At 37.9% G+C, this 13891-nt stretch overlaps 1 protein-coding gene across 2 annotated transcripts in view; it reads left to right on the plus strand.

Annotated features, from left to right (window-relative positions):
• The window catches only part of TBC1D12 (TBC1 domain family member 12), a 40748-nt gene that overhangs the window by 4911 nt on the left and 21946 nt on the right, over window positions 1-13891 (plus strand). For both annotated transcript variants that reach the window (XM_030241153.2, XM_030241154.2), the window contains exon 2: window positions 12038-12161. In XM_030241153.2, coding sequence (XP_030097013.2) covers window positions 12038-12161 — 124 coding nt within the window. The remainder of the gene's footprint in view (window positions 1-12037; window positions 12162-13891) is intronic.

A 13891-nucleotide genomic window follows, 5' to 3' on the forward strand; every position in this document is an offset into this window, starting at 1 on the left:
TGTTGACAACAGTGATACTTGCTTTTTTTAGTAGTAGAGCACCATTTTCCCAAGTACTCGTGTTCCAGTATTCACCCAAGATTCACAATGAGGTTAATTCATAACTGCCACTTCTTGTAGGTCTTTGGAGTGTGCTGTGAGAAACAGGTGTAAGGAGTTATAAGTATGTATGGCTAGTTGGCACACAAATTCTTATGGAAAATGTTTTCAGTCTCATACTAACTTCCTTCATTGCCCAGAGTGATTGTGTTTGTTGTCTAGAAGTTTTGAAAAATATTCACTTGAGGAGATGATGGAAAGTTGAAAGAAGTCAGTATTTGTAGGCACAAAGCACTAAGAAATCACTGAAGCTCACGTCTTTGTCTCCCTCTTTGTAAACACAGTCTTGTTGTTCCATGAGTAGGTAGTCCTTCAAAAGCTGCTAATCTTCTTGCCTTTACAGATGTCCTTGGCAGAGGCTGGAGGGTTGCAGGGAGGTTCATTGAGTATTGCTGCTCAGTGCACAGTAGTGTCTCTAGCTATGTAGCTTATATTTCAGTTTATTACTAAGTACCACTTGCAGCTCTTTGCACTACCTAGGCATCTACCTAGATGGGTCTTGTGAAGGTTTAGTACCAGAATCAACATTTCTCTTAGAGAAAAGCTCTGCATACATAAATCATCATGAAGCTTCAGGGGATGTACTGTGCACCTATGGAGAAGAAAAATCTTTAGTGGACTTTTGATCAAAAATGAATCAAATGGGAATGGTCTGTCCTTTTGATAGGTCTTCTAAACCTTCCATTCATGTAAAGATAAGAAAACAGATTGGTGGGGTCACTTCATGGTGCTTAAATTCCATTCCGTTGTTGCCTGTGCCTATATCTTGATCAGATCTTACTGAAAAAACTTGTGTGTTTTATTTTTGATTTTGGTGCTGTTTTTACATTGTCCAGATTAAAACAGAACAAATGAAAAAAAGTGCAGCGATACCATCAATATATTGGAAAGATAATTAGAGAGAAGAGTTAAGGAAATATGTAAAAGCTTTCCTGAAAAACCATAAGGGCACCCTTCACCGTTCTGTTTTTGGGTGCAGTTGTTTCTGCTTTCTATAAGTAATTTTGTAACCTAAGTGAAGAAATGGATACATATAATTGCTTTCAATTAAAGCTGATTGGAAAAAGTAAGCGAGAGTACCAAGACCCTAATCTGTGGGCAACTTCAAACAGTACTCTTTTTTTCCTGAGTTAGAGACATAAGTAACTTGATAAAAATAGGAAATGGCATTCATATTATCAAGTTGAGAAGCTCCTCTGTGGAGTCTTCCTTGACATTTGTGAAGAATGATTTATTTTGTGACATTGTGTTCACATGTTGACCAGTTTCTGACTTTTGATGAGTGTTTCACCATAGATAAGATGCTATGCACCCAGAGAATCAGTTTGGTTAGGATGTCTGTTGACCAGCAAATCAAAGTGAAATTTCAGGAGCTCAAGCAGAAGAATGTTATGTTGATTTAATTCTGGATAGGTTTCAGAAGGCCACGTTGCTCCAGGTTCTGTCTGCAGCAAGTCTTTCCCCAGCTACCCCCTTCAGGAAAAAAAGCTGCCTGAATAGATGGCACTTCTGAAACCTTAAATGTATAGTCTTCATCAACCTGTAATGGCTACAGTATTGTTAGCAATTTTTCTGCTCTCCTTGCTGGATAGTGTAATGCACAATGTTATATTCTTCATTGGTACATATATTTGCACTAGGAGTTTTGTAATCCTAGTATGAATTTTCATGAAGTAAGTTCTCATTAAACTAATGCTGTAGGGTTTTTTTGGGTGTGGTTTTTTTTTTTTTTTTTTTTTTTTTTTTTTTTTTTTTTGTGGGGGACTGTGTGGATTTTTTCAAGCCAATCAGCTTAAATTGCTGTTTTGTGTGCAGCAAACTGTTGGAATCATAGCTTGTTTTGTTCAGGAGTGTTCTACAGAGGCATTTAAACTTAATCTGAAAGCATCTTCTCTTCTCCCCCTCCCCTTCATTTTGCAGAAGGCCTTTTCATTCATTGGTCTCTTCTGCTTATTTGGGGTCACAGGGTTTCTTACAGAGTATATTGAGAGTAGTGACAAAGTGAATGGAACATTTCTTCTGAATAGGCTGTGACTAAAAGAAGAATGGTTTACATGGGAAATAACAACCAAAGGAGATCACTTAAATCACAGCTGGCCTCTAAGAAAATGATAGTTTTATGTTTTTTGCTCTCTTGGCTGTTCCAGTTATTCATTAGGTTATTTTGTCCTGATTGCTTAAGAATAAAAAAGGAGTTTAAGGGTTTTTGGTCACATTGCATTCATGTGGATGCAAAAATTGTTACTCCTCTCTTCAATTTCTTGGAACTGCTGAGATGTTTACGATACAAACATCTGTCCTTTTTTATTTATCATAATTGATCTTGTTTGTTGTTCAGCTGGGAAGATACTAGGTTTGTTGAACTGGGTGGTTTGCATTGCTTTAAACTTTGCAGCCTCTGTGTGTGCATCTTTTTATTACTGCTTTCTGAAGAAGTAAGCACAGTTTCTGCTTCATCTCTCTAGTACTGCAGCCTGTTTCTGAGGCTCAGTCAAACCTCTCAGAGTCTGAGAGAGCTTAGCATAAAAATCCTACAGATTTTTGAATGAAGTCTGAGCACAAGGAGAGCCTGCAAAAGAGACTGATAATTTGCCTCTGTATTTTCAGAAACCAGTCAGCTGTGCAAGCCACCTGCAGAGCATTTTGCTTCTGGCTCGATATTGGGGTAACAGTCTGAAGAAGAGCGTGGCTGTTGTGTGGGTGAACTTATGACTTCAATTAGTAGAAAACTAGTTTTCATGGTCATAGATGAGTTTATTCTTTCAGAACTTCTAGGAGCCAAACACTCAGACTGGTGTTCTTCTGAATTCCTTTCCTACTTTCTTATGGCCTGACTGAAAAGCTGTAGCCCAGAGGAGTACTTTCTTACAATTTTTCTCCCTTCTCCAAGGTACTCCTTTATTAAGAAGAAGCTATGTTCAGTTTCCATTGTTATGTTGGGAAGTTTTATTTAATGTGCTCTTGGGTAAGTGAAAGAGTGTCTTTTGATCATGTAGCATAATAAAAGCTTCCTTGTTGGCTCCCCTTGCCTGTGACATTTGTTGGTCTAAACTTCCTGAAGGCCAGCTGTAGAATAGGCAGTCTAAGCTTGGCTGTGGTCAGGCCTCAGACCTTGCAAAGCTCTGTCCTGTCTGTGTTGCTTCAGTTGCCTAATGCATTCATTAATGTAGGATCTTGTCTGCTGCTGGGCAGTAATGAAGCAGTTTGTGTGCTGGATGCCAGAATGCTTTAAAACTCAAACAAACCACTTGCTATCAAAGGTATTTGTGTGGTTGGCATCTGTCTGCCTTAGGTAGCTGAGGGAACTGGGGTGGTTTGGACAACTGGAGACTGAAGGGAGACCTTGTCATTCAAAAATACCTGAGAGGAGGTTGTACTGACATGGGTGTCAGTTTCTTTTTCCACTTATCAAGTGATAGGATGAGAGGTAAAACAGCCTCAAGTTGTGGCAGGGGAGGTTTAGGTTGGATATTAGGAAAAGCATCATCACTGAAAGGCTAGTCAAACACTGGAACAGGCTGTGGTTGAGTCACCATCCCTGGAAGTGGTTAAAAGTCATGTAGGTGTGACACTTGGGGACATGGATAAGTGGTGATCCTATCAGTGCTGGGTTAATAGTTGGACTCAATTATCTTAGAGGTCTTTTCTAACCTAAATGATTCTATTATTCTAGCTTTTTCTTGTTTTAAACTGTGTTTTGCAAATTACTTGTTGTTCTTCAAATTCTGTAAGTAGTGGAGTGGTAGATTGGAAAATTTCTTCCTCATTTTTAGAAAAGTTGTCAGGCAAAACTGAATTAAATCAGTCCCTGGCCTTCTTATATCAGCTAATCAATCAATAATTAATTCATGTGTTTTGTAGTATTTCTGCAATTGATCACTGAAGCACTGACACAAAATATATTGTGAATTGCTAGTTGCAGCTGAAACCCAATGCACTGAGTGACTGCAGAAGTGCTGCAGTGCTTGTAGTGCTACATTGTGCAATCGAGTAGTTGACAGGCACTGTGTCAGGCACCAGAAAGGAAAAATATTAACTGAGGCTTAACCAGGCTGGTCAGAGTTGCAGTCACCCCTGGGACAGTCTTCAAAATAAAACTGCCCTGTGTTTCAGCTTCCAGTTCACAGACTTGTAGGCCATGTCAAAGACTGGAAATCTTTATCACCTTTGTTTTGGAAGCATACATTGTATAGAAACATTTGAACTATAGGTATAGTGATTGCCCTGATAAAGCTGGTGAGTTTTGCCTTAACTGAAAGTGAGTCACATCTAGAACAATTTCAGGTGCTTTGTTTAACTGAGCTGTACTTTGTGAGATATCTTGGTGGGCTGACTGAAGAATTTGTTATTGTCAGGAAACAAAGGAAATGTTTCATCCCTGCTTCTGGTATTTATATGATCCTCTGTGAGCTGCTGTTGCTCATTAGGCTAGAGAGTGAAAAAGTGTTGATGGTTTTCTGTAGGACTAGTGAGCTGGATTGACTTGCAAGGTATAGAGGGTGTGGGAGCTGATGCAGCAGAAGGGATTGTAGGACACTACTGTGCCCGGAGGAGAAATGGGCTTCCCCATTATGTGGGTTTGTGGGAGGAAGGGCTCTTGTTCCTCTAGCATTGTTTTGCTTGGAGTGTGTTGCTCATTAAGTGTCTGTGACTTTGATGGATTACATATTCCATACAAAAAATACCAGAAAATACAGATACACTACACCATCTGTAGTCAGCTGGTAAAATTCTCCACTTCTCACAGCTGTGATCCAAGATTTTGTTTTAAATGCTGTGGGTAAGTGACCTTTGGTCATTATTAGAGAAGATTGACCATAGTGTCTGGTGTAGTGTCAAAATAGCTTTATAACTGCCTGATCAAATATGAAAATGATAGAACAGTCTGGCATAAAGTTCTGCTTTGCTAATTCACTCTGAAAAGTAAAGGCTGATTCTCTTCCTTTATTTGTATTAAACCATTCTGAAATTTAACCCCATCAGTTACCTTGCTTATGTGTCTGCTTGATGTATGAATGCTGTATGTTTTATGAATGCTGTATGTTTTTGAATGCTTGAACTGCTTGTAAAGCTGACCTGGGCAACAGCTCTTTGTTAGGAGCAGAATGTAGTCTGGTAAAATACAGTTTATCAATGAGTGTTCTGTACAAAGTGTTCTGTAATACTGCTAAGCACTTCCAACTCTTAAAACTTCCCAAGTGTTTGTGTACCTGTAGTAAAACTGTTCTGCCAGCAGAGTTTGTAGAGCCACTTTGGGATTGATATCCACTAGGAGCTTGATAAGAGAGTTGATCTAATTAAGTCTCATCAGTGCAGTTCCATGATAGTTCTGTCAATCTTTGTCCTCTCCAAGACGCCAGAAGCCACCTCCTTCCAGCTTCTCAATCCTTAGCTTGAGAACTGTCCTTGACAGTGCATTAAATTTCAGGTATACCTAATTGTAGCCAAGGATTTGGTTGATCACTAATATAAATGGAGACATCATATTTAATTTTAAGAAGTACTACAAGCTTGGTCTTGCTGAGGATGGTTGTTTTTCTGGGTAGGATTTTTTGTTTCCTTATTTTGTTTTTGTTAGATGGGTGGGGAGGGGAGAGAGGCCAAAAGCTTGCTTGTGCAGCCTCTAAGACTGCAGGTTTAGAGTATTACAAACATTGAAGCTCCTTTGGAGAGGGTAGTTTAGAATATTCTTTGGGTTGTCTTGGTGCAGAGAGACAGAGCAGATCTTTACATCTAGAAGGTCCTAAAACTAGAAACCTGTAACAAATCTGTGGTTGGGGTAATAAAATTAAAAGAGAATCTTGTATCTAGCTGCTGCTTTTAGCAAAATGGTGGAAAACGTAAATTGTAAAACGGGTTGGGTCATATCTCTTCCCATATAGGGCACAACTTTGAAACTAGCGCTGAGAGCAATCACAAATGTGTTGGATCAAAATGGGCTGACACTTGAAGCTATTGAAATTAGAAATGTAGAATGCCTGTTGCTCTGCAGCCTTGGTGAGTGGCTAACCAAAAAGGTTTTATTTCCTTTCAATGATTCATTATTTATGCTTAGAGTTGAGTTACCTTTGTTTCTGAATATAAATTATTGAAAAGTCTTGTTTAAAGCAGAGGGGCTAATTCTACGTAATAAAGCAATGGGGTTTTTTTTGTCTGCTTTTTTTTCCAAATTATTTCACATTAGAGCATAACAGAATGGCCAAGACTCGAGTATGGAGAAGAATTCTGCCGTGTTCTTAAGCAGCATTTGTGTGTTATGTCTGCTAAAGAGATGCCAATGTGAATGTAATAGTTCTTGTTTTGTATTTGGCTGTAGAATATTCCATATAGAGTATGGAATTGCAGGCATGTAGAGGTTTCCAGAATTTGTTCTAAAAGTATGGTTTTAAGTAAAAACAACTCATTTTAGGGTTTTCTATCTGTAAAAATGTATCTATAGCAATTCCTGCCTCTTCTAACTCCTTACTGATACAGCTCTGTGGGTAAAGATTGTTGGGTAAATAAGTCATTTCCTTATCAACTCGTCTTTCAGCTTATTCAAATTTCATCAAGTTTCAAACACACACCTATTTTGTATGCCTATGAAGCTTATTAAGAAATTAGCATGGGGTGGAGCAAGAGCAGATGGCATGTGCAAGCAGAACTCTGGTCTTTGTGGGGATGCAAAATCAGTTGTTTTGTAATACAAACACAGTTTTTAATGAATTTTGTTACTTTATTCCTTTTACATGCTCTGAGGTTTTCTTGTAATCAGTAGATTTTTAATGTTATTTCAGAGAAATTTAACTTCAAGGCTTTAAATTAGTATTAGTATTTTTGTAACTATATTAAAAACACAGAGAAAATATATTGGGTTTTTTTGTCCAACTTGGTGCTTTTTTGTAGCATTACTTCTGTCCTGGATTTCCCTTCTAAGTCTTTGTGATTCTGTGAGGAAAAGCTCTGTATGATAGAGTGAGGATGTTCTTGATGGGATGCTGATTCCTTCCTGTTTGTTTGTTGCTTCCCTGGATTTAAAATGATGCAGTTGTCTTATGCAGTGTTTACTAACAGGTACTAGGTGCTTAATCAAAAGGAAAATCTAATCAGCCCTCACCTCCTCTGTCAGTTCTTGTGGCTTTCAAATCTTGTTTTCTCCGCATAACAACTTCACTGTTATCAAAGCTCTTGAAGGATGGATGCAATGAGAAGAAATGATTGATGATGGAAAATGACAGTATACCAGATTGTTGTGTGTAAAGTAAAAGTCAGAAAAGCATTTTTGACAGTTAGCTTTTTTATCTAAAAAAAGTAACTTTTACTATGTTAGTATAACTTGAGGTCTCTTTTCGTAAATTTAATGGGTAAACATTTTGAGCAAGCTCAAAGTGATCTTGTAAGGATGAGAAATCAGAGAATAGTAGTTTACATTTCAGCATTGAGATATAAACACAGCATGAATTTATTGGTAAAATAATCCTAAATTATCAATATTTTATTGAGGATCACATGGTTTATGCTCTCCTCTTGAATTTCGCCATTTTTGTGTAGTGCAAGATGAATAAATTAGAGAAAAGTAGTCTCATTGTTAGTATGCTTTATACTGATATTCATCCTAAAAGGCTCAGGTGTAACTCCAACCTTCCTCTACACCTGAAATCTGTCTATAGATTGCTAAAAGTGTCAGAATAGGTGATTGAATGATTGGGAAGGAAAGCTACTTGAGATGTTGCTGGGATGCACAAAGCAGTGCAGTACTGCTAGCCTGTTGTTTGTGGCACACAGTGGAGCTGTACAAAGGGAAGATCCATATATGTTATCTTTGTTGAAAGGGCTGTAGCAAAATGGTGTGTAGCTTGAAAGGAGGTTAGTTTGACATTTCTGGTCAAACAAAAGATTCTTGTCAAACTCCTGTTCTTGTGGAGAGGTGACTCAGTGTTACCTAGAGGCAGAGTGCTGCAGAGGGATCTACCCTGAGCCCTTCCTACCTGCTGCTGTTCAAAGCACTCCAGCTTTATTTGAGTGGCTGTTGTGCTTTGAACAGCACAATCTGGTTTTGGATAAAATTTAAGATCAAAGTTGAAGTAATTGTCTCATATTTTCCAGTAAGTTCTTCTAAATCTTAGAAATTTGTCATCCTCTGGACCTATAGCTACTTGGAAATTGGAAAGAAGTTTTTTGTGTTGAGATTTTTTTTGGGGGGAGGGGAAGTCAAAACCCCAAAGTAAATTAAAAAAATCAAAGTAAATTAAAAAAAGTATTAAGTTCCACCTATCCCCTTCTGAGACTTAATTCTAATTGCATTTAGACTGCACTAATTAATCCTAAATAGCAACCAAAAAGTAATTTCAAAAGCAAAAGTGGAATGGAAGCAAGCAATTTCATTAATAGAACATAGTGTTAATGTAGAAATGGTTAACATTTTTGAATTGCTGTATCACCAGTATGGTGGTGAAACTTGCACAGACTATCCTGGGCACAGGCAGGAATAGTTGAAGTAACACAGTTAAAAATAAGGGGAAAACCACCATAGCTGTCATTACAGCTGTTGCAGTTGTGTGATCACAGCCCACAGGTTTTTGTTTAGTGTAATACAAAGCATGTTAGCAATAGATGTCTTGGTCCGTGCCAATAACTTCTCATTCTGTGGCACTTCATTAAGCTTTTGAGCTCTTCAAGGCACCTACTGAAACATTTTGGAGTGTCATTTGAGGGTGTTAATATGTGTTATATAAATAAGAACTAGGGGAAAAAACCTCTTGCAGCTTTCCCCTGGGCTTTTGTAAACCAGAGCTTAAATCAATGAACTAATTTAATACTTCTGTCCCGTGGGTCCTTGCAACAGAAAGAATTGTTCTGTTCCAAGGTGCAGGCTCTCTTTTAAGGATTTTTGAGGTTTTCAAATGGATTTTGAGATTCTGTACCAAAATGCTCTTGACTTTTCAGCCATTTCAATAGTTGACTCTTCCCGGGATCTGGAGACTCATGAATATTCTAAGCAGCAACAAATACATCAAATCTAGTACACTTCCTGCAGTTCAGTGAATGCAGCTTGTGAGCATTCACAGATGCTGTTCCTTAACAAGGCTTTTGTAAGTCTTTGCTGCTGTCAAGAACACCTCAGATGTGATATTGTTAGTTGCCAAAACAATGTATTAAGAAGTGTCCTTCCATCTTCAGCAAAGCTTATTTGTAATCTCTCATTAATTTCTTTCGGATTAGAATTTCTGTGTGAAGTTTATTCTGACAGGATACAAAGTTTTACCAGCTCTTAGCCTTCACAAGAACCGGACTTCATTAAATATGTGCTCAATAAAAGTAAAACTTCTTTCCTTACAGACTACATTAAGGAAGGTTTGTTTTGATGTTTTATTTGTTGAAAAAACCTGATAAATCTTGTAAAAGCCATGAGCATGCCTAAATCTTTTTGTATTGAATATTAATTTAAAAAAATCTGTTTACACATTTTTTTTCCTTTTAAAAATCTACCAGCTACCTGGTTAATAATGAACCAGCTTTGATACAGTGACAGATTGCCATCAATATTAAATGCATCTTTTAGCTTCTACAAATGCTAGAGGCAGTGGAGTTCAACTGCCCAGTAACCCTGGTGGTATTCCATAGTAAGTACAGGGACTGGATGGTTATGGCTACCTGTGAAATCAAGACAGATACTCCAGAATGTACCTTTCTGCACACCTGCTTTTGGAGGAAAAAAGTCTTCTCTAATGATGTTCAAATACAGCTGTTGCAGATTTAAGGGAAGGGCTGTGGGGTAGTGTAGAGTGACATGTTGTCTTTAGAAAACTTGTCTTGTTTTGTTGTTTATTCTTTGAATGCTCCTCCTTCCCTCCTGAAGACAATGTAAAGCACTGTGAAAAGTGTCCTTATGAAATGAGCCTTTGTTATTTATGTAAGCACACTTTTTTTTTTTTGTCTTACAGAGTGGATCTGTTTATTTCACTAATAGTGTGCAGTCCTGGGATTGACTGAGGATGGGTTTTTTTCAAAGGCATGGGTACCATGGCTGGTCTTTTTCACTGTTCCTCCTTTCCAGGCTGTATATCAGAAACCACTGTCTTGGAGCTTCTAAGCTCTAACTTGGCTTCCACAGGGATGGATGAAGATATTACAAATTTCTCTGATGGGGACAGAGTGAGATGTGTGAATCACAACCAATGCTTTCTAGAACAATTTGTATTAAACTATTATTAGTAGCAATGGCTCAATTTCATTAATGGCAAGTGACTATTCAAACCATGCAATCAGTTATTCCCAAACATGCTTTCCCAGTAATTGGGTTGGAACAACATCTAGGAGACCTTCACAGAAGTGGCACAGTGTAGTGGGGCACCAACAGATTCTATTCTCTTTTGTGGGAATTCCACAAAAATCTCTCATGGTGTTCTCATCTATCAGGTCTGTGTATAATCCTGTACTCCCTGCTTGCCTATAGCAACTGCTGTTTTCTTGAATGCAGTCTTTTAATTGGTAGTGAGTGGCAGTGGCCTCAAATGGAGTGAAGAGAGTCTTGGTGTTCTGGGTTTCTTGATTTTTTTTTTTTCTGGATTCCATGGGACCACCATTGAGCTTATCAGTTTTTGGGAGGCTTCCATGTTCTATCAATACCTACTTCTCCATCTCTCCAGCCTGCTGTTTGCTGGTGGCTAGATCTCAGCTACACACAAGCTCACAGGCTGTAGAGTTCATTCACACAAACTTGCACTGAAGGGATTTTTGACAGGCATTTGCTTGTTTCCCAAAAAACAAAAAACATTCTGGGAACAAAAAAAGACAGCTTGTGTATGAAGACCATACAAGGTCTTACAAACACTAATAGTTCCTAATTGTAAAACTATGCTGCCTGGCCAGAAACCCTTTCAGCACTGGAATTTAGGAGCCCTGAGCACTTTTCAGACAGATTGTGGTTGTCGGAGCATGCTCCTTTTATCTGGGCAAACCTAAGAGACTGTTTGCTGTGCACAAACATGACTGCTTCCAATTTGGAAAAGGACTTGTTTTTTAAAATACAGAAAATACATTAAGTGAGGAATAAATCTGAGGATCTCTTTCCAGAAGTAGCGTGAAGTTATCTAGTAAACACTACAAAAACATCTTCCACCTAAAGTACTCCCCTGTTCTGTTCTCTGAGGTCAGCTGGTAAGCTTCCTGAGAAATAACCTTACAGGCTGCAGAGCTTTTAATCCCCTTGTGTTAAGAGTTTCTGGAAAGTAACTTTCCAGTATTCAGAATAAATGCACTTCTTTCATTTTTAAAGCACTTGTACATAACATGCTCTGTGGGAACTTGTGATTGGAGTCAAATAGTATAGCTGAGTATCTGACAAGTGGTCACTAACACAGTCTTGTGATGGTTGGCCTTCTAGGAAGTAAGAGCAATGCAGTCATCTGCCTCTGAGTGTAATTGCTTTAGGCTCTGATAAGTTGTCTGCTAAACTGGAGCTGTGTGATTGTTTCCTGGTTTTCTAGTTCATGCTATGAAAGTTGAAGGTATGAAGATTGGTAGAAGTAATAATTCACCATTTAAAAAAAAATCTCTTAAGTTACAGGGTGTTTTTCAGCTGTTGTCATTTCAGTCTCCAAATAAATCAGGAAGAAACACTTAAAGCAAACCCCAGATAAAAGTCTGACAGTGTGCAGTTTATATATAAGAAAGTGCCTGCTATTACTAAAAAAAAGCTCTGATATTGCGTTAAGTGGTTTAGAGGTAAAGTTTAGTGTTAAATACAAATATTAGCATCAAAGCACCTGTAATGAAAGATGCTCCACTTCAGATTAATTATTTGAAAGCAGAATGCACTGTGTATTTGCTGAGCAGTAAATCTCTACATTCACCCAAGTGGTAAACTGGTGGAGAAATTGAAGACATGTAAGTAGGCACAATATACTTTGTTTATATGTTTATAACAAACAAAGCAAAATCCTTCCTCTCTTTTCAGAAACTTCTTCACTAAAAGGACAAAGGAACTCAAACCTGCTGTCCAAAGCGCTCCTGGTTGGAAGTTGTTTGGAAAAGTCCCACCCAGGGAAAACCTTCCAAAAGATTCCAAAATTATTCAGCAGGTGAGTAAACACCACACAATTCAAGGTAGGAAAATTGTAAAAATAACACACAGGTACTGCATTTCTCTGCTGTTATATCCACATTGGTGTTATATGACCACAGGGTGCACTGAGAACATTCTTTTGGAGTTTTGTTTAAGTAATAGCAGTTACTAAGTAATTTGAGTTTTTTGATTATTTTGTACATTCTTCAATGCATCTCAGTACTTATAAAAAGTACTTACAAAAAGGTGGTGTATGTTCAAAAGGCACTTAAGCTGTTTTTGTCAAGACATTAGAACTTGCATTAATTTCCCATAAAATTTTGTCTTATTTAACATGGTATGCTGCAATATGACTCATTTTTCCATTGCCATCCTTATCTGGAAGACTTCCTATGTAGGTGACCTGTGACAAATTGCTTAGAATTCTGAAACATGTAATCTTCTTTAATTAAAAGTTTTAATCTTACTCAAGATACTTTGTTGCAAAATAATACTGTAAATTAAACTTGGTTTTGAGCTACTGGAATGCTTCACATAGATACCTCTGATTTCCTTCTTCTGTCACAAAATTGCACTTCCATATAATTGCTCCTGTGGAATCTTTGATAAAATAATACTAAAATGTCAGTGTTCAAAGGGGAGCAATTGGTAATGTATCATTACCGTAATGTTAGCGTGCAAAGCTGAAAGATTTGTTGACATAAGAAATATAAATGTCCCCTGTGCTGGTTAAAACAATAACTTGACTCTCTTGAGGGCTGCTTTCTCTGTCTGCTTTCTTAAATTCCAAATAAGCTGATGTGTTCGGCAGGTGTAAATGGCTGTGAATGAGGCAGTGTGCAGTTATGTCCTAGAAGGGGCTTTGTGGCAAAGAGGGCATTTTAGGAACAACAAGAGTCAAAAATGAGAACATCTTTTTGAAGGACTTTAATGCAATGTGACTTGTGACAATGGGTTGAAACTATGTGACCTTTAAAGATCCCTTCCAACCCAAAATATTCTACAGTTTGTAGTGTGAAGTAAACTGAATGCTTTTTCTACATTTTCAAATACAGTTTTCTTATTTAAGTGGTTTTCCTCTTTGGCTGGGAGAGGGCAAGCATTCTTGCTTTGCAGGTGCATGCTTTTGGCCTTAAGCTGTGAAAATACTGTGGTAAAATCCAGATGTCTCTTCCATCCTGAGAAATGGAGAATCTGCACAGTGTTACCTGTCATGTGCTTACTGTTTTCTAGTAATGAAGATATTTGTTCTGGAGACCATGTTATAATAGAACTGTTTGGGTTGGAAGGGAGTCCTGCTCTCCCTACTATGGGCAGACACCTTCCAGTTATATATATGTCAAATGTCTTGCATGTGTGTTTATGCCTTGTGCATATGCCTTTTAAGAAAAGCTGATGGTTTATTTTCTCAAAAAATGTTGGAATTTGCTAAGCTGGTGATGGGTTAGAATGAATGTAACACACTTGATTATTGAAGATCAGTGGGGAATAGCATCTTTACTTCTAATGGCTGACTGTAGTCTCCAGACTAATTCCTCACTAGGCTGGAGATGTGAGTGAAAAGAATATAAGGCCTTCAAGAAGCTGACAGAAGTATGATTAAAGCTTAATGTGTTTTGTTTACATGCAATTCTGTGAATCTGTCAGGTTACTTCATAACCTACATGGAATGTCTTTTCAGACTTGCACTTTGACTTTCTAAATCAGAGTGGAGGGATCAGATATGATTGAAACAGAAACCCCACA

This window comes from Serinus canaria, chromosome 6 (genome assembly GCF_022539315.1).
Source record: "Serinus canaria isolate serCan28SL12 chromosome 6, serCan2020, whole genome shotgun sequence".
NCBI classification, from domain to species: domain Eukaryota; kingdom Metazoa; phylum Chordata; class Aves; order Passeriformes; family Fringillidae; genus Serinus; species Serinus canaria.